At 37.7% G+C, this 20566-nt stretch overlaps 2 protein-coding genes across 10 annotated transcripts in view; both read right to left on the bottom strand.

Annotated features, from left to right (window-relative positions):
• Window positions 1–14709, bottom strand: part of Fak (protein tyrosine kinase 2 Fak) — a 93935-nt gene extending 79226 nt beyond the window's left edge. Inside the window, exons 1-2 of one of the 6 annotated variants that reach the window (XM_022071100.1) lie at window positions 14469–14709; window positions 13508–13561 (exon numbers count right to left, since the gene is read on the bottom strand). The gene's annotated coding sequence lies outside the window, so the exon portion shown is untranslated. Of the gene's footprint in view, window positions 1–8; window positions 416–5705; window positions 5900–13507; window positions 13562–14468 lie in introns of those variants that run through there. The other 5 variants (XM_087342911.1, XM_087342910.1, XM_022071098.2 and 2 more) reach the window with 5 other exon arrangements.
• A 623-nt stretch (window positions 14710–15332) lies between these two features.
• The window catches only part of LOC110833271 (agrin), a 62817-nt gene continuing 57583 nt past the window's right edge, over window positions 15333–20566 (bottom strand). For all 4 annotated transcript variants that reach the window (XM_022071107.2, XM_022071110.2, XM_022071109.2 and 1 more), the window contains 5 exons: window positions 20251–20415; window positions 19457–19624; window positions 19148–19270; window positions 18474–18650; window positions 15333–17475 (listed from right to left, as the gene is read on the bottom strand). In XM_022071107.2, coding sequence (XP_021926799.1) covers window positions 17244–17475; window positions 18474–18650; window positions 19148–19270; window positions 19457–19624; window positions 20251–20415 — 865 coding nt within the window. In that variant the 3' untranslated portion in view covers window positions 15333–17243. The remainder of the gene's footprint in view (window positions 17476–18473; window positions 18651–19147; window positions 19271–19456; window positions 19625–20250; window positions 20416–20566) is intronic.

Below are 20566 nucleotides of genomic sequence, written 5' to 3'. Positions count from 1 at the left end.
ACTAATACCTTCCAAGTATAGTGATGTTATCACTCAGTACATAAGTCACTAATCGTAGTTGTGAGCGTGCGTCTATCAACTGGGCAGTCTACTGCATCACTAACAGCCCATGAATCCTGCGGAAATCACGAACTGCGTTATCACAATTCATTCATACGTCCCCTTCCGTCGAGCTTCGCTAAAACCTCGGCTCGTGTACCAAAGAGAACACACTTCCTTCCCTTGTCTAACAGACTCCTCTGTGTCTGATCAAAACAGCTTTTTCTCTCTAAGAAAATGGCAAAACCCTTAGATCTTTGCTCAACTTCGCCTATAAGTGATATTAATTAATCATAATAGTTAATATATGTAAGGCTTAATTAAACTTAATGCTAAGTGAGAAGGGAAAGTACATTAAATACTTGATATTCGTCCAACAAGACAAACCGGACTCGGTGTTTGCCACCTTGTTCCCAAACGCGAAACGGAAATGCAAGACATTGCCGCTGTAGGTCTAAAACTGCGTCCGCCCACTAGCATAGTCTCCCCATCAGCCACTTTCAAATTACAAGACATAAGACAGGCCCTTTACTGGGCACGCATCGTAATCACTGAATTTGCATAACAGCCTACAGAATGACGTTCATCTTGTACTTGAGGGGCTCACGTGTACAGAGCTTCATTTGAAATCAACATTATGATTCTGTTAGAAACTGTCAGCTTGTTCAATACGATAAAATCATACAGGCCTATGGCCGATTTCCTCCGAGACTGTACACGTAGATCTTTCCAAAAACGGTCCGACGTACAAAATCGCCACATGATTTGAATTTAGATTTCATCCACAGGCCTAAGTTTTATTTTAATAGTCTTCTTTTTTGGTACGGCTCACAATTACTAATTACAATGAAACGATTATGTCTCTACACACAGTAACATGACATCAAAGAACGTTGCGGCCCAGAGGTCGGGAGTCCCGGGTTCATATCTCGGCCAGGAGACCGTCGATACTGATTAAAACTTATCGTAGTTTTCCTCAGTACCTCCAATCAAATGCAGGGATTAGTATTTTAAATTAGGACAGGACCGCTCCCTTCCATATACTAATTCCTTTAATCATCCTATTATTTGAAGCTTTCTAACTGATCTACAGCGTCGTTAAACAAACCACAAATAAATATACAGTAATATCTGGAATCATCGAAAGTTCTGTCTATTATAAAATACACGATCATCAGCAGTGTACTATACGAAAGTTGTCAAAAACAGAACTGCATAATACTGGCAAATCAGTCTTCAACCAATTTACCGAATGCCAAAATTGAGTTAAAAAATATAACATTAAATACTCCGGAATTTCGTAACAAAAATCAATCACGCTAATTTAAATTCTGAAGGACTAAACAACTAAAAGAACAAAAAATTTATGTGAAGCAGTTACAAACGTCAGCTACACACCTGGAATTTTTTTTAAAAGATATTGCTCAACTGTTACCTACAATTTCTTGTTGAGTTTATAAATAAGCTTACAAAATGACCACCTTTGTGGAGCCGTAAAGTGTAAAAGAGGACAAACAGCCAATTGGCCCTACCGTTTACATTCACGTGTACAAACCGAGGGTCATACAGGGCCATACAGACTGACAATTGTGTCGATGAGCACTTCCCCATTCGCGAACAGTAGTACAAGCTATGTGACAGGTCATTCACCTCTGTCTGTGTTCAACTGTCTGGAAGAGAAGTGAAAAGAACTACAGTAAGACAGGCCATTTTTCAACACACAAACCGTCAGGTGTTTCTGAAATGTGGTCATGTGAGAGACCCTCCCAAGAACACAATGACGAACTGGAAAATGGTCCGCAAAAGTTAATGTTTAGGCATCTACACGAGCGCTTTTATCTAATTACGTAGGCAATAAATTTAAATATTCTTTAAATGTATCTTCGAGGCAACTTACAGATTACGCACTGAGTCTGATCCACCTCAGAACTAATTCTGAATCAGTGAATACATTCCACACGCGGAACAAGTCTCTGAGTGGGGAGTAACCCACCCGAGGTTGAGTAAAATTGTTCCCGTTCTTAACCAAGCAGACGAATGGGGGTTTTACTCCAAGCATTCTTAACGTCAACCTCGGCACTAGGTGGAGATAACTGGTTGCTTCACCCCCGAGTAAAGAGCCCCGGAACCTACTGAAAAGGAGACTAGGTGGGCCCCAGATCAGGTCTGAACGTTGTAACACAGAGAGACATCCTGCCCTGACGGAAATCGAACCCCCATCGTCCAGCCTAGTCACTATACTGCACTGTCATAACGGCACTACAAACAAGCAGAAACATCCACACCCAAAACTGGATTCGATATGGCGATTCCTGCCTTCGTCATCCGTGATTCTAAGTCTTGATTAAATAATGTTAATAATACGCACACATTCAGGCATTTTTAAAAACTTTAAAACATTTTGGTTTACAGAAGGGCCTTTTGTCGTTGTTGCACTAAAGGTCTGTGACAGTCTAGTAGTTAGGCAATGTCATGGGGGCATTTTGACGGGAGTTATCCATTGTCTCGATATAATATATTGGGTTACAGATCTTCATCTAGTCTTCAGGTATCAGGAAAGTCTGTGGATCTTGTTACATAAAGCCATTCCTCAACTCAACTAGATCAGACAAGGAGTACACACACCCACAGGAAGGGGCTGGAATCTTCAGTACGTCCCACGGATAATATTTTGCCTTTTTCAGTGAAACTTTGAGCCTCTTCTTCTACAAGTCACCTCTGCTCTGTGTCGGTGCCGCACAGGAAGGCACAGCTTTATCCGACTGGCTTCAAGACGTTGACAGACGACGTAGGCGGATACGTGGTCAATACAGTAAACGTTGAAAAATGCCCGATGCGATAACAATATCGACAGGCTTGGATCACACGACATTTGAAGCTGTATGAATTGCATGGGTAATATACAGCGTCGAATGGTAGGATGATTATAAATGTTCAGCTGGAAAGTATGAGGAAGGAAGCGGGCTTTGCAATTTATCACACCACAAAACGAGAACGGCTACCAGTTTTCAATACGACATCGAGAGCCAGTTAAAACTACGTCTAATTATATGGATTTACAATTTCATTTATAATTAAATTCTGTCAAAAAAAAAGTCTCACAAGAGTTACACCTGGCAGTTCTAGGACAACGTGGCTTCAAATGGTAAACACGTCTCCAAGCACGTCCTTGGACTGTTGTCTTCCTGTTTTTATTTTCAAGCGACATTTTGACAAACAATGTTGTTATGTTCTACACTTCTTGCATCCACCCCCTGTTTAATAACATGTACACATACAAAACAATACAAAAGTCAGGATAAATGTCGGCACAAGATACACGTCTGTGGTACGACTAATGACATTAAATCATATCTAGAGGTTGGCGTAAACGTGCGAGTGTAAGTAAATGGTTGCATAACATCACCTTGGCAACAACCTAAATCCCATTAACACTGTTTAGGTATATTCAAACATAAACTGAAGCATGGACACTACACATGAAAATAATCAAAACGGTCGTTAGAGTCTGAATGTAGTTCCATATTATATTTAATAATATTGCAGAAGAAAAAAAGCATGAACGAATTTACGGAGCGAAAGAACATGGCTGCCAAGAGTCCCAAGTTCCTCCGGTATCTGACGAATGCAAAACATCTCAGTATTTCATTCATTACACCAGAAACTACACTAATAACCCCCACCCCCTTCCAATAACTTCGTCTACCCATGAAGTTAACCCTGCCACAAGAACTTTGGTTAAAATGTTATATTAAGCTTACAGGAGTGTTATGGCCTTTCTTGGACAATTACCACAGTTAATCATATTTTCAACAGCAGATTCCTTTCACTAATGCGCCAACTCATCCTAGCCTCCAGCTTGGATCAATTTAGCCGAAACTTTACAAATAACTTGCCGTTATGCTTTGAATATCTTCAAAGAGTCTCGTAAAACTGTTTTTTTTTAAATTCGTTAGTGGCATATCATCCATCGAAGATATTTCAGTTGGCCTACTCTTTCTATCATGTTTGCAACATTACGTATCAGACTAAATTTGGCATTACCACTTTACACCTGTCAACAGGCCTCAACTAAATACACAAAAGAGGCTTGGCAATGTTTATATTTACCCATTACGAAATATTATTTACTTCAAGCGTACAAATGGTTCTACCTTCCCATATTTATACTAGCCTCACCTTCTGAATAACCGTTTACAGGCTAAATTACAGCGATTATGTTTGTCTCAATACCATATGGACAGGAACCGAACTACACGCCATAGTAAATAGCATAAAATAATTAAAGAACGAGAAATACTGTATAAAGCAGTATATCATAATGTCGGTACACATATGAACAATATTACGGCGATATAATTCCATGGCAGCCATTAATTTCAACAACCATAAACTCCCATGCGATTTAATTATTTTTTCAGTAGTCTATTGTTACATTTAATTCTAGATACTTAGCCAATTAAGATTCCTTATCAACAAAGATTATTCCAAATCCTGGTAGAATTAAAATTTAGTATTATTCCAGCCTCTAATTCATACGATCGGGCTAACGTAATGAACCTTGCAAAGTGCGTCATAACACTGCTTAATATTTATCACGAACCTCCTGATGTGTGGAATTTGGCGGAAGCTACCAGGATTTAATCCCTCTCAGCTGAAATGTCCGATATGACATGAAAACATATGGCAACGTCTAGTTATGCTGATGAAACAATATGCATGGCAAAAATATAATTGGTTTATGACTCTACGTATTAGAAAGACGTTATTACTTGTCTTTTTAAACACTCGGATGAAATTAAATCACAGACATGTCACTGGCGGACTACATTACTTAATAAAATATAAATAACGTACAAATTAAATCAGAACACTGCAACAAAATCCTCACACATCATGGAGGCAATTTGTTGAGTAAATTAAACATATCTAACATGAATAAACACACCAACTGAATCCCTTTTCAGAACTTACACGAACAGTTTCATAACCTAAAATAACCAGATATAACCACAGCTCAGTATTCATAATGTCTCGGCCGAATACGACCTGCCGACCTGGAACTTTCACGCTTGCAAATAAAAATTTAAGAAATTATAAAATTCTGTTCAACAGAACAAAACTAAATGTAAGTAGGCTAAATGAATGTATTTCCACCCAAAACGACGGTTTCATAGTCTATGAAACGATATTACAGCGAAAACTTCTAGAAATAGTACACGAATCTTAACGCAAACAACAGAAAGTAAAAAAAATATTCACGGAGTGTCTTAAATTAGCAACTGATGGCCTATTTCCCTGCGTGATCTTTAAATTTCCACATGAAGGACAATAAATGTTGAATAATGTTAACTTTTCACTAACTGCCAAAGTACCATTTATTCGATACGAATTTCCGAAATTAACTTCTTAAAATTAACTGTCGTGTATCTAATTCTGTAACTTATCTGCTTTTATCACAATTTTTTTTAAAATCAAAATATTAATCACAAGAAATGCACAAACTTCGCACTACTTAACAATCTATACACCCCCAAAATCTCAATATTTAGACCCCTCCACACAAGAATGTTTCACAAACTGTAATGTTCGAGACATGCAGGTTGTGAAGCAGTGGGAGCTTCGCCCCCATCACTATAAAAAAACACTGACACACAAACACTTACTCCCCCGCAGAGGAACACCTAACGACTGATGGGGGCTTGTTCTTGTTGACAAAAAAACAAACTCAGACCACTACAACGGCGTTATACTACAGTAAGATAAGAACCTTACGAGAACTAGCGATAGTTTCCAGTCTTAATGTTCGTCACTTTAACTTACGAAAGGAATGTTTCCGGACGGTTCTCTAAGCGTACTGCATAGTGAGCCGTAGTGTGTACTGTACGTCTGTTACAACAGGAGGGGAGGGCGTCTATCGCAAGCGCGTAGGGGAACCCAAAACCCCTAGCAATAAGTGAGAGAGAGAGAGATGGAAAGAGAGAGAGAGACGAGATGCTTCCGAAAGCGCAATGCAACAGCAGGCGGGTAAAGTGTCATTACACTGTGTACGGCAACACTCCCCTACTGTATTTTCTACCTCGACGGTTTGGACGTCCTGCGCACGCACCTTCCTCCCCCCCCCCACCAACACCCCCTGCGCTCACCACACCTTGACCACGACCGAAAGTTATCTGCATGTAAACACGTCGAAGACAGTCTTCTGGGTAACAACGCTGTGCAGAATTGTACGTCGATACCAACGTCTCCGAAAAACAGACTGACTTTCTCCGTCTTCGGAGGTTAAGTGCCTTGAATATGGAGGCAGTATGTCCCTCCAAAATATTTGCTTCTATCTGACAGCGATAGTGTGTTGTTAAATAACATATATCGGATTTGAGGTTATCACGGCGATGAACAAGTAGATGGATGTCTTCTGGGATGTAGCGTCGTGTAGTCTGGTAGACGTTTGCCAGACTACACGACGCTACATCTTCTAAATAACATACGAAACAACCTACAAACCAGAACAGATACAAACGTTCATCAGGTAGATGGGACAGGAATGCAGACAGTAAACTGCAGTCTTTGTCGGGAGCCAATGGTTTTCTCGTGATATGTAACACGTATGAGCGCTGGTAGAATGATCATCTGTCCGAAATATCAGAACGTGGTCAAAGTACCAATGTGCTACGCGATTCAATGCTACTGGATCGTGTGCTTCATATAACACAGCGGCAGACCCGCAATACAGGCGAGCCGGAGAAGTTGCCGTACCCGCACGGCGTGGACGAGAAACTGCAAAAGTTTCTACTTTTTTATAATAGGCCTTCGTATCGGAGGGGAGAAAAAATGCCATTTTAGAAAATTAAATTCTACAGGTATGAATGAAATTCATGAGTGCTGTGCAAAACACAAATAAGTGCGGGAACAAAAAAGATTCATTCAGCTGGGTAGATTCGTTGAATAGAAATATTATTTTCCATATTGAATGTTTAACGTTCTCAATAAACACATGTCAGATGGTGCTATAGCTGACAAGACAGAAGGTATACGTTTCTACTTAATGAAGATGTACGAACACCTATTTTAACATTTAAAAAGCAATTTCTTGGTCCACCTTGTACTTTCCATGCGTCCTTCATTGCTTTGCTTATTACAGACAAAAATGAGAGCATAAACCATAAACGAGGGCCCCATGGATATTGGAACTGTGGTCTTCCGCGTTGTGACGTCGCGCATTTAGACCTGTGGGTGGTCACACCACCTATAACGCTACATGGGGTCACAGGCAGAAACAAAATAATACAAAATTAAAATCCAGCAACGAGGATGAGTCAGAGTGAGAGAAAGAAATGTTGAAAATTAACTACCTCTTCTCCTGTTTCGTCCTGAGAAAACGAGTTTTATTAAAACCCATCGCTAAAAATAGCACACTTCAACGTTTACTGTGATTATCCACGGAATAGACGAGCGGGCTTCGAATTATGATAGAAAAGAGAAATGTTACTATTCACCACTACATCCACTTACTCAACGGGCACAATACGGCCTAAGCTGTTCACTCCTGACTCCATCTGCTTCCACGACGAAAGCATGTCCTCGCCCCTTATACACTTTCACGGTCTCATGTCTTAGCACTGGTTTAATCCCACATTCTATCGGGAGTCGTTTTCGACTTCAGTCAAGTACAAACGGATATGACATAGATCCAATTGGTTGTAATCAATATCACGATATTTGGTTTCCAATTAAAAAAAAAGTTGCCTTTAAAGCTGAATCAACCCCAACTTTGATTTTCAAACAAAGGCGAAATACCATAAAGATATTCTTTAACTTTCACACGAAAACTGCATCTTAATCATTATTATTATATTAATTTCGCAGGGTATATTACGATTTACAGCCCCTGAGCATAAAAAACTGTACATACGGCTTACCAAAAGAGAGTACCGGTTGAGATATCAAGTACTTTATTATATATTAGCATTATCCGTTTTAAAATTCAAATAAAAATTAGAGAGATGGTATCACATTACTTAACATCTCCATGCAATGCTATAAGCAAACTTATCCCTATTACAGTTTTTTAAAGTACTTTCTTGTTTTCTCTACGATCCATTTACTTCTGTCACTTCCGCAGTTTACATTACGCTATGCGTACAATTCCGAAGTTGTTCTGTGCTGCCTTATGAAAGTGGAGGCCTTAACAATAGTTTTCTCCCCAAACAAGGAATCCTGTAGTTTGTCTCAGAAAACTTCCACAACACAACAGACCCTGCTCATAATATGGCTGTAAGGCCAAATAACAAAAACCTGTATTGTTACGAATAACCAGAATTAACTACTAAAAACAAAAACAGAAAAAGCACTGAGCGACATTGCCCAGAACATTCTAAAGTGCGGATAATAACTAGTTACTATGAACGGTAGCAGATAAAATACGGAATGCGTGACATATAAATGCCTGTCGCTTTGTTTATGTAGAATATATGAAATGAACCAACGAAAACATTTCTGATGCCAAATATACATCGTGCTTTATTTAAACGAGGCGCTGATAGTTATTATACAGCACAATCCTAATACGCCGGTTGGTTATTAGCTCGAATAGACTGGATATTTTCGTGTTTCCATGGAAACTTAGTCTAATACATCTGTTGGATATTAACTCGTGTTTCCGTAGCAACTTGGCCTCCTACGTACGCATGTACGCACTGATGGAATTTCATTACCGATATTCACGATTCAAAGTGCGCTAATGAAATGCGCTATTGCTTTAAAATTATTTCAGTCTATATCCAGAAAGAACAATCTCAACTCGAGTTCTGCAGTTCTGATAAATTTTTTTCGACAAGCGACAACCGATCTAAAAAACTGATTCTGTGCAACTTTAAAAAGTATTAATTTGTCTTTCGTTACCACAGAATCTCTCCAATTAATGTGGAACCATAGGAACAGTTTTTATGAGTTCTTTGCACGATAAGCATAAAACTGACGCATTCAGAGCTGATCACATCCATGTGTCCGTCCACATGATTCGCCTTAAAAACCGCTGGACAGATCATGATTAAATTTGATACAGGCGTTATGCCACTGCAAGCTACCCTAAACTCGTACTTTTTCATTCCTACAACCTCTAATACCAAGATGGTAGACAACCAAACTCGTGAGGTGGGACCGACACTAGCGCCACTTAATAAAGGCTCATATACGGTTATGTATGACAATACATCTTCAATAACTCACTTCAGTTCTGCAATTCTGTAATCAATAAAAAACAACAATATGACGAAATAAAAAAGTTTCGATCCCATGACCTTCTGCACACGAATCCAATACACGGAGCTATCTCGCGTTGTGTTATGACGTGGATTTGTATTAGTTACAGAAGACATAAATAAATCACGAAGTTAACGTTAAGACTATCGACGGGCCCCGTTATGAAGATTCCTACAGTTGTCTACACGGAATTTACGAACGATTCGTGGAAAAAGGCTTCAGAAAAATGGCAGCGCCGTTTCTACGACAACATTTTGTGGGCAGGCGTAGACTAGGCACGCCTCACAGCGCTGGCAATGATAAAATAATATAGAATTTGCTAAAGGGAAGGCGAGGGGGGAGGACATGTCCTCGTGCTTCTCCACAGCTGCAAATTGGTTTTGTTGAATGGATTGAACTCATTCCCCATTCCGAGACTGCTAATGACAGGAAAGTGTCATAAACATCTGAGCCCACGAGGCGTCTTGGTATTGGGATTTCTTCCCGTCCACACCCACCACCTGCCTTCTTGCAAATGCATTAGCGGATTCCACAAAAAGGAATTTCATTTCGCAAAGCCATATTAAAGCACAACGTTTACTACAGTGAGACAGACAGACAGAATATGGCATGAGCCTATTTTTAAGAAAACTGCAACGAATCTGTAAGGAAAATAAGTTAGAAATGAAATTTGTCAAGCAATAATGACGCTATCGCCAGAATTTGACATTTGACCTTTGCGAGTAATGCCAGCAACGTCAGAAACGAATCTAACTTAACGCAAAGCAACCTAATCAAACTCAACCTAACCTAACCCAACCTAACGTAATCTATACCACACAATTTAGGCACTGAGTATATATTGTCATCTATACATGACCTTGACATATCCATGACCCCTAAATGATGTGCGGAATGTCACTCAGATTAATACAGTTCTCTATGTATATGCGTGATAAAAAGAGTACTTCAAATGACCTTGAAAAGTTTGAGGCCTCTTATTATCAAACAGTTTGCGTGATCTTGTCGTGGTCTTGGCATGACCTTGACGTATCCGTGACCTCATATTAACATGAGTATAGTCAACCAGGTATTTATAGATTGGGGAAAACAGGCGTGAAAAGATATGACCTTGAGAAATTTAAAGACCTGTATCTGCGAAACTAGCAAGCCGATTTTGTTGTGACTTCCATATGACCTTGACCTTTACGTGACCTCATTTTGACATGAGAAAGGTCAACCAGGTATTTACGGTTTGGCAGAAACAAGCATGAAAATATATGACCTTGAGAATTTTAAAGACCCGTATCTGCGAAACTAGTAGGACGATTTCATCGTCAATTCCATATGACCTTGACCTTCACGTGACCTCATTTTGACATGAGTATGGTCAACCAGGTATTTACGGTTCGGCAGAAATAAGCGTGAAATGATATGACCTTGAGAATTTTAAAGACCTGTATCTGGCAAACTATTAGGCCGATCTTGTTGTGATTTTCATATGACCTTGACGTATACGTGGCCTCATTTTGACATGAGTATGGTCAACCAGGTATTTACCGTTTGGCAGAAAATAGCGTCAAAAGATATGACCTTCAGAATTTTAAAGACCCGTATCTGGGAAACTAATGGGCCGATTTAGTCGTGACCTCCATATGAACTTGACCTATACATGACCTCATTCTGACATGAGTATGGTCAACCAGGTATTCACGGTTTGGCAGAAATAAGCGTGAAAAAATATGACCTTGACAATTTTAAAGACCCGTATCTGCGAAACTAGAGGGCCGATTCTGTCGTGACCTCCATATGAACTTGACCTTTACGTAACCTCATTTTGACATGAGTATGGTAAACGAGGCATTCACCGTTTGGCAGATATACGCGTGAAAATATATGACCTTGAGAATTTTAAAGATCTGTATCAGGCATAGTATTGGGCCGATCTTGTTGTGACTTCCATATGATCTTGGCCTATACGTGGCCTCATTTTGGCATGAGTATGATCAACCATGTATTTACCGTTTGGCAGATATAAGCGTGAAGATATTTGACCTTGAGAATTTTAAAGACCCGCATCTGCGAAACTAGTGGGCCGATTTTGTCGTGACCTCCATATGAACTTGACCTTTAAGTAACCTCATTTTGACATGAATATGGTCAACCAGGTATTCAGCGTTTGGCAGATATAAGCGTGAAGATATATGACCTTGAGAATTTTAAAGACCTGTATCAGGCAAAGTATTGGGCCGATCTTGCTGTGACTTCTATATGACCTTGAACTATACGTAGCCTCATTTTGACATGAGTATGGTGAACCAGGTATTTACGGGTTGGCAGAAATAAGCGTAAAAATATATGACCTTGAGAATTTTAAAGACCTGTATCTGGGAACACACTGATCTGACCTAAACTAAACTAATCTAAACTAATGTAACTTAACCCTAACCACCCTAATATAACGCAACTTAACCCAACCTAACCTAACCCAAAACGCAACCGAATCCAGTGTAACTTATCCCAATCAAACGTAGACGAATCCAAAATAACCTACACGCATAGGATTAAATCCAACACCGCTTAAGGACTTCCACATAGCCTTCCAGAACTTCTCCAGGAATTCTCCAATAGTTATCCAAGATCAGAGAAAGTCCGCATAAACTCTCCAGGAATTCTCCAGCACTACTCTGGGACTTATCCAGGATTTCTCCAAGATTTCTCCGGCACTTCTCCATGACCAAAGAAAGCCCGCATAAACTCTCCAGGACTTCTCTGGCACTATTCTAGGACTTTATCAGGAATTCTCCATTTATCTAGGACATCCCCACGACCACCCGGTGAACACGCTAGAAATTCTCCAGGACACAACCTAACCCATCGTAAAACAACGCAACCTTATCTAACCTAACCTTACCTAACTAAACTTAACCTATACTAATCCAACCTAATCCAAAACAACGCAACTTAATCCAATGTAACTTATCCCATTCAAATTTAAATGAATCCAAAATAAAGGAACCCGCATAGGATGAAACCCACCACCGCCTAAACGTGTGAGGTTATATCTGTCAAAGCACACACGAAAGACATATATCACTACCAGAAATCCCAACAGTCGTCTTTTTCTACATATTATCTCAAAAATATGACACTGCAGAGAAGAGACAATGCTTTAACCAGGTGACAGTTTTACCAACTGGGAGTCATGTCATCCAACGTTCATTCTTAAAGGCGACGGGAAACAGATTGGTCTGTGCTGACCACAACATGGCGGCACACATATTACCCTTTAAAAATTATCCACCAGAATGTAAGAAATATTCGACAATTATACCTGGTTGGAATCATATAATTACATGTTCTATATTATGGGTAGAATAAAATGATTATTTTTTTCATATCAGATATAGGACTGCTTTCTTTCGTGGACGTTTAACATTCTCGACATGTATAAGTTTCTACTTCGAAAATCACACATTAATTTTGACGCGTCCGTCTGTCTATCCGTCCGCAATTAATAGCGTCCAAACTGCCTGACCGATTTCGATCAAAAACGTTACACTTCTAACCTAAACACTAGCCACTTCCATTTTGGTTTAGTTTCTATCATTTTAAGAGCCACTTTACATGTGGACCTAATTAAATTCTTCTTCGTATATTCTGTGTTTTTTCACCAATTCTGATAAAACTTTATATGCAATACTTGCAGTATAAGAGTACGTGTTTGATTTGGGTCATTCGACAGTCTGGTCACTTTTATATTCTGCAATTAGGTTATGGAAGTATTATAGTCTGTAGATTTCATTCACAATAATTAATTTTAACCTATTAATGCACCATGATAACTACATACTTAAGGGATAAATACATTTTTGGAAGCAATTGCCACGTGAACATCACAAAAATAATATTACACTAGAAATGGTTTTCCCAGAAATACAAGGACTAATCACTCTTCCTTCACACCAGATATAAACAAAATACCACTGAGTTAACTGCAGTGATTGATACATTGCTCACATACATTTGTTATACAAGATGTCTGTAACAGACTAAAATACTAAAAATGTGATACAAATGTAAAGAACCCTTCATAAGCTGTGATGACCTGAAACTTATATTCATTAAAGTCACAAGTAAAAAGTTATCAACATGTACGGATTATAAATTTTTCAGTTTGGGTGTTTTCATACTGTATTATCAGATCCAAAATAATGCTTCTTCTTACCATGGGCATGAAACTGGCGCAGTGAACACTCTTCTTCAGATGTAACATATGAATCTATAAAGAGAACATAAATTAATTACTCATACCTCAAAACAAATACAATTCATAATAATGTACAACAGCTACAAATTGTCATCTTTTTTTAACATGAAAAGTCATTAAGTACATGTTACTAAAAATCATTCAGATGCTTTATCTCTACAGACACCACTGGAACATACATTTGGAACTATATCACTTAAATCAAAGACAAAGAAATTACAGCTATTACATTCCAGCATTATGTTGCAGGGTTACCTTCGGAAATTATAATACATTCTTCCATCATGCAAATAAAAAAGTATAATTTTAACATTGTTATAATAATAGTACTTTTTGTGTTATAGAGTAACACGTTTACGCCGATTGTATAACCATCCTCAGGTAAAGGCAAAGTTGTCCCTCCTGCTTAACTATGGACCACCCCATGCTATAACATATTCTGCATCCCAGCTTAAGCCTATGAAGGCTCTATGGAAAGTAAATAAATCATATTATTTTCTATACATGTGTGGGCATTCAAAACCTATCCATTAGAAGAAAGCGAGTTGTCAGCTTCAAGTCCTGGTTGCTTTACCCTACGAAAATGTTCTGGTACTAGTGCTATTGGTCTACATGTCAAGTCATGTCATTTGTGATGTTATTAAACCCCCAAAACAAGTGCAATACAATGCAACGGTACTGTAACAACAAAAACAACGGCGGTGGCAACGAAGATGATGAAATTTCCGTTATTGCCTAAATTTAAGCTAATATTCTGGAAATCTGTTTCCTCCAAAACAGTTTGTCATGGCCACAGTTATCAAATATAACAGCGGCTAAAAGTTTTTAAAACAATCTCGTAACTTCACGTATCACAAGCTGTCTGAAATCAGTTTAATGATGCACTGATTTGGCATTTGCAAAATAGCATAACACTTACCACTTTGAACAGGTAGCAGTAAGGGGTTAGATAACAGTTTGCACAAGCAGGTGAGTTCCTTGACTCACTTATATAGAGAGACGTTCACGTGAATAATCGAAATCAATAGAACTTCGTAAACAGTTACAAATATTAAAAATAAACGTATGAACAAACCGTCTTGATAAATTTGTAAACCGTTTCGACTCAGATGTAAATACCGACCACCATTAACTACATTACACCGTCAATACAGATGTCAACGCCATCGGATGATAGAATTATTGACTAGAATGTGCTTGTAGTTTAAGTAATTACCAACAGATCTCAGGATGCTGTGCACTGCTACCAACTTAATGGCGCAATTTATGTAATATATTAGATTCTGATAAATTGGGACACGTCTGAACTAGAACACTTTGGCCCAATTCCACGGCTGTCCCAATTATGCAAGTTCCGCGTAAAGAGTTAAAAAGGTTTGTTCTTTAAGATTTTCCCCAAATAAATGGATGCCCCGATTAAATGATGGCCATATTAACCAGAATCTACTGTATTTTCTATGAGATTTTCAGTCGCTCAGATTACATAGCGTCGATTGATTACTGAATAATGAACTAAAAGGGATGTTGAATGAAGCTGCCCAATTTACGGTCTTCCTACCCTTCCACAGCATTTACTGGAGGACTTATGAAACTTCTACTGTCTGCAATGATGATTAAGGTAGCAAGCATCTATGATGGTTGGTTATAAAGTTATAAGAAGACAGACATAATTTCCAGCATAAAAAGGTAAATAAGGTTGGTTAAATATGAGATACAAATATTAATTTTAAACTGGATAAGTCAATTCAAAGAAACTTTTATGTGTAAGTAAAACAGTGTATGGTACTTATGAGCTTTGTTTTATTATAAAATCTTAATAAATACAGCTTCAAATGAAACATACACTATGCTCTTTAAATATATGGTAAAAATATCTACCAGCACAGCAAGTACATTGTACATGTGTAACATGACTTTACTAACAACTACTGATCACAAACATAGGTATAATAAATAAATACACATTGTATTAAGCTAACATCACACACACACAATAATGTATACACACATGACAATAAAGAAAATCCAAAGTCATGGAAAATTATTTTGCATTCTACAAAAAAAGATTATATTTTTATATGGTGGTGAAGGAAGGTGGCAATCGTATTAAGTTCAGATAGTAAGACTGGATTCCAATAAGGTGACGAAGTGATAGATGACGAAATAACTCTATTGACCCCCATTTTCTATTCTCCAATATATGTGTTTCAACTATCACCTCTACTGGCACATACCTGGTTTTATTCTTGTTTATCTTGGCATTTGAAAATCAAGTACATTTCTGCAATTGCTGTAATCAACACTATTTAACATGAAACAACAAAGAATAAATTTCAGTAAGAAAAATACTTAAGAAAAAACTGTCTCTCTTTAAAATAGATGGTTGGATACCAAAATAAGAAACTCATCAATTACTCTTTACAGTTTGTGAAATTATCAAAGATGCTAAGGTACTTGTCCAACTATTTCAATCAAGTAACCATATGTCAAATCTTATTTCCAAACTTTGAACTTTTTGACTAAACTCTGTACATAATCCTTTTACAAATCTGGTGGCTTAACATCTTCACATGTTTCAGAAGATCTGCACAAAAATGTTATTCAAAACTAAATGCAGACACAGAAAATATCCTTTTCTATTTTTTTATAAACAATGAGGCTCAAAAATTAAAACTGCCATCTGCACAATCATTTACACTAAAGATAAAACCCTGAACTACTGCAAATCTTTACAGTTTATTCAGTGACATGAATTTTTGTATAACAGATTTCAGCATTTCTGTTTTAATGAATGAATATATTAAACAACAAACACCACAAACATAACAATATATTCTAGGCTTTCCACTTGCTTCATCAAAAAAGACAAAAAAACTATGATAATCATATATTCAAAAGATCCTGTCAGCAGAGACCATATTTATGAAAGGGATTTTTCAGGAACTTAAACAACTTCTTGACAAAACCAAATTTATGTATTCAAAGTTATAGAAGCTAAACACAACTATTCAGAAAAATCTATTCTAATAGTTTTGTTATTTGAATATATATTTTCAGGTTACAATATCATTAACAAAATAATTCAGCACATGAATTTAAAAAGAGCTGATTTCAGAAGCATCTTCCTAACCTCCCACTCCCACCTTTATCATCTGTCATTGGACAATTTCAGATTTACTTATTCATGTCATTCTGGCTACATCTATTCTTAGAGCAATTATTACATGTCTTTATATTTATGCTAAATAGTTCATGATGTTTTAAGCTTTAAAATAAGTGTCTGTATAAAACTTCAGTTTCTTGTATGAATAAGGCAGCTACTTAACCACACTTATTTAAGTAACATGATTTACAAGGTTTTAATATTTATTTTAATTTTTCTATAGGAAAACACAATCAATGTCAATGGCTATAAAATATCTATCAATGTACCACAACAGAAAATGGTGCTAGTATTGCTTCACCTCATGAACTAACACAGATGTCAATAGGAATTATGATGGAAAATTAAACATCATCTGGAACAATATATGTAACTGATTCATGGACAGACATATATACTGCTCACTAATAGGTCCTGAAAAAAACTCTGTTCCTTAAGAAACTCACAAGAATTAGTTCAGATGACCAATTATTCAGGTGTGTAACAGTCCTGGTCCATGTGTTGAATAATATTGTTTATCCACTCATTTCATTAATACAGGTAATTTTTAGCTTCTGTGACAGGTTGACCACACTGCCCATGATGTTTCTTGGATACAAGTGATCGCGACCTGCAATTTTCCAGATCCAGGAAGCAGTCGTTAGAGTATGTCTTGCCATCTGTTCCACAGATGGGATCGTAGTAATTTTCACAAATCTTCTGGCAGCCACGGAACATGAACCCCGTCAGGCAACGCTTCATGGGTACCACAAAGATGTGCTTCCTGGGAACAAAGTTCAAAAATATTTAAAAGGTGTTATTACAATTTAATTTCACACATAAATAATGTATAATATTCTATTTGTTCGGTCACAAATGCCAACAAGGGAGCATGGGGAAGGGGTGATAAAATTTTACATATTCCTAATCTTAACACAAGACAGAGGTGAGTGGCAAGCATTAAACACCAGATACCAACATCTGCTGCAGCACATGTTCTAAACCTGTGGCCACAAAGGCGTTCATTATCTGTAATACTGTGTCACAATGTATAATACAAAATAGTTTCTTAATATCAATACACAAACTTTGTTGTAAAGATTTCAGGTTCTCACAGTGACAAGTATGAACAGGGCTGTCTTGTGGGACGTTGTGCATTGTAGTCTAGTAAATATTGATCAATGTTTCAGAAATGTTCACTACCTCCCATATCATCAGGTTATACAATGCAACAACCCAGAACACAACAATCTTTGTTAATGTTGTTAGTATCTGGCAGTACCTCTCACTGTAAGCAACTGCAAAGGATAATAAAGAATGTCAAATCAAGAATTAGGATGCATCTTATTGTGTTGAGAATCCCTGACTTACAGCGCATTGTAGCCACAGCATAGTATGCAGCCCATCAGTTTTCTGGCTTAAATATCATAACAAATTATAAACTGTGGAATACAGAAGTGTTAAAACTCTGCTGCACCACTCTGAATCCTGTTGTCACCAGATAAGTCAATTTAAACACCTCTGATACACTATATTTCCTTACATTAAGCATATCGAGCTCTCTGAAGCAATGAGACAGTAAAAGATGTTTAAAACTTCAAAATGAGTTGTATGGCTTCAAATATATCATATCAGACTTCTAATGTTTTGTACAGGCACAAAATACAAGGCTAGTGATATGTTTATACAAATATTATTTCTATAAAACAAAAGAATTTAACAAAATAAATTTATGTTCAGAGTACAGCAGTAATAAAGAGCTTTATGGCTCCACCTACTAACCCACAATTATCTCTTCTCATTTCACACTCATTGCGGTAAAACTTATTGTCAGAGCCACAGACAAACTGGCGTTCAGCACCACACACTTCATTGCACTGGGCAGTAGTGCGGCAGTGTTGCGAAGGAACAGCAACTACTTTCTGGCCACATGTCTCCTTTTTCATTTCACACAATGATCTGCAAGAAAAGAGATGTGTGAACTCAGATTTAACCAACTACATGTACAGTGTCTTCCTTTAACAGATGGTGCACCCAAATGTTCATGATGATCACCAAACGGGGCACCAGTGGATCCGATTTAAGCCAGTTCAAGTCAATTCACATTTTTACTTTTTCACCGATTCCAATGTCAGTATCATCCACATATCTGACTAGGTCTCATAAGAAATTTTTACACATATGATTTTCCAACCAAGTCATTTACATTTCTTGTGTAAATCATCCTGACAACTTGAAACTTCTGGAATCAATTGCAACAACAATATTTTTAATTACATCTCAATTATTTATTATGTTTAATTCATAACATCAAATCCTTTGCCCTGGCCAGGGATCAAACTCCAGTCATCTAGTCCATACTCTTGTCTTTTACCTTGAACTTACAAAAATTCTTTCCTCCTTTTATGTCATGGTTTGATGACTGTAAGAACAAAATTTAACAGAAATTGCTTTACCGGTAGGCATTTCCATCTGAACCACATACAGGTGCATCTTCATCTTCTGGGCAACTGTTTGGGCAGAAATCATCTTCTTCCAGTGTAGTGCAGTTTCCAACATGAGCCAGCTGAATTCCCTTCCTGCAATCAAAAGTGTCATTCTTAATCACCAATGATATGAGATTTTCACAATGACGTGAGTTTAGACAGTCGACTTCTGAGTTGTTGCGCCATATACTATGTAGTCTTCTCATTTTATAAATATGCATGTTGTTTCTGTAACCTTATTTTCATTAAAGACCATAAACTCAAAAGTACAATACTTACAAACAAGCAGCAACCTGCAAGAGACACTTGTTGATGTAAGTGTGTGCATCTGTACCACAGACTGGATCCACTTCTCTCGTACATTTCTGGATCTTATTACACTTGTTGAATTTGTTACGACACTTTTCAAAATCTACTGGTTGTACCCTGCGCTTTGAAGCCTGTGCCCTATTAACAAGCAATAAAAGAATTTAAAATGTGAATTTGGTAATAGAGAAATATCACACGAAATAAAATATTATGGGGTCAGATACTAACTTACCACAATAAAGTCACAGAAAGAATATCAAACTAAAAATGTAATTTCAGGTCTTCTGGGTTGTGATGCTATGTAGTCTCATAGGTGGTTGCCAATTTTTCAGAGGACTATGTTGCCTCCATCTTCAGAACATTTCTTCCAAATCACTGGTGGCCGCCAACAAGACTACACTTTGTCACAACCCACAAGATCATCACTACTGTTAAAACCTCAAGTCTCAAACTGTGCAATTATTTGTAGATGGTTGTCTTCTGGGTTGTTGCGCTGTGTAGTCTGGTCGATGTTAACCAACTTTTCAGAGGTCATACTGCCTCCGTCATCAGGGCGGTGAATATGAAGATTTCTGTCTTCTGGGTTGTTGCGCCGCGTAGTCTGGTAGATGTTTACCAACGTTTCAGAGATCATACTGCCCTGATGACAGAGGAAGCATGACCTCTGAAACGTCGACCAGACTACACAGCGCAACAACCCAGAAGACTGCAATCTTTGTGCTAAAGATGTCTGCAGTAAGTAAGTTAATCTGACTACTACTTACCCACAATTGAGCATCTTAAGCTCACACTCATTGCGATAGATGTTGCCATCAGAACCACAAGTCAAGCTTTCATCTTCACCTTCACAATTAAGAGGACAGCCATTTCCATTTGCATTCCGTTCATGAGAGACACAAAAAGACATTGGAACTTCAAACACATGCTTCCTATGGACACAATTACATAACAATTATCAGCAGTCGTGTCATAGCTGTCATGCGGAACTCGTAGCATTTAGAATATATGTCAGTGTACAAGCACCTCTATGTATCGCATAAACACAGTATAGTGAGCTCTTATCTGTCTGTTCACCTAAAA

This window comes from Zootermopsis nevadensis, unplaced genomic scaffold (assembly GCF_977971745.1).
Source record: "Zootermopsis nevadensis isolate Lab colony 2312 unplaced genomic scaffold, Znev_1.0 Znev_ptg000004l, whole genome shotgun sequence".
Classification (NCBI taxonomy): Eukaryota; Metazoa; Arthropoda; class Insecta; order Blattodea; family Termopsidae; genus Zootermopsis; species Zootermopsis nevadensis.
Note: the sequence above shows the minus strand (reverse complement) of the source record. Positions and strands in the feature narration are given on the sequence as shown.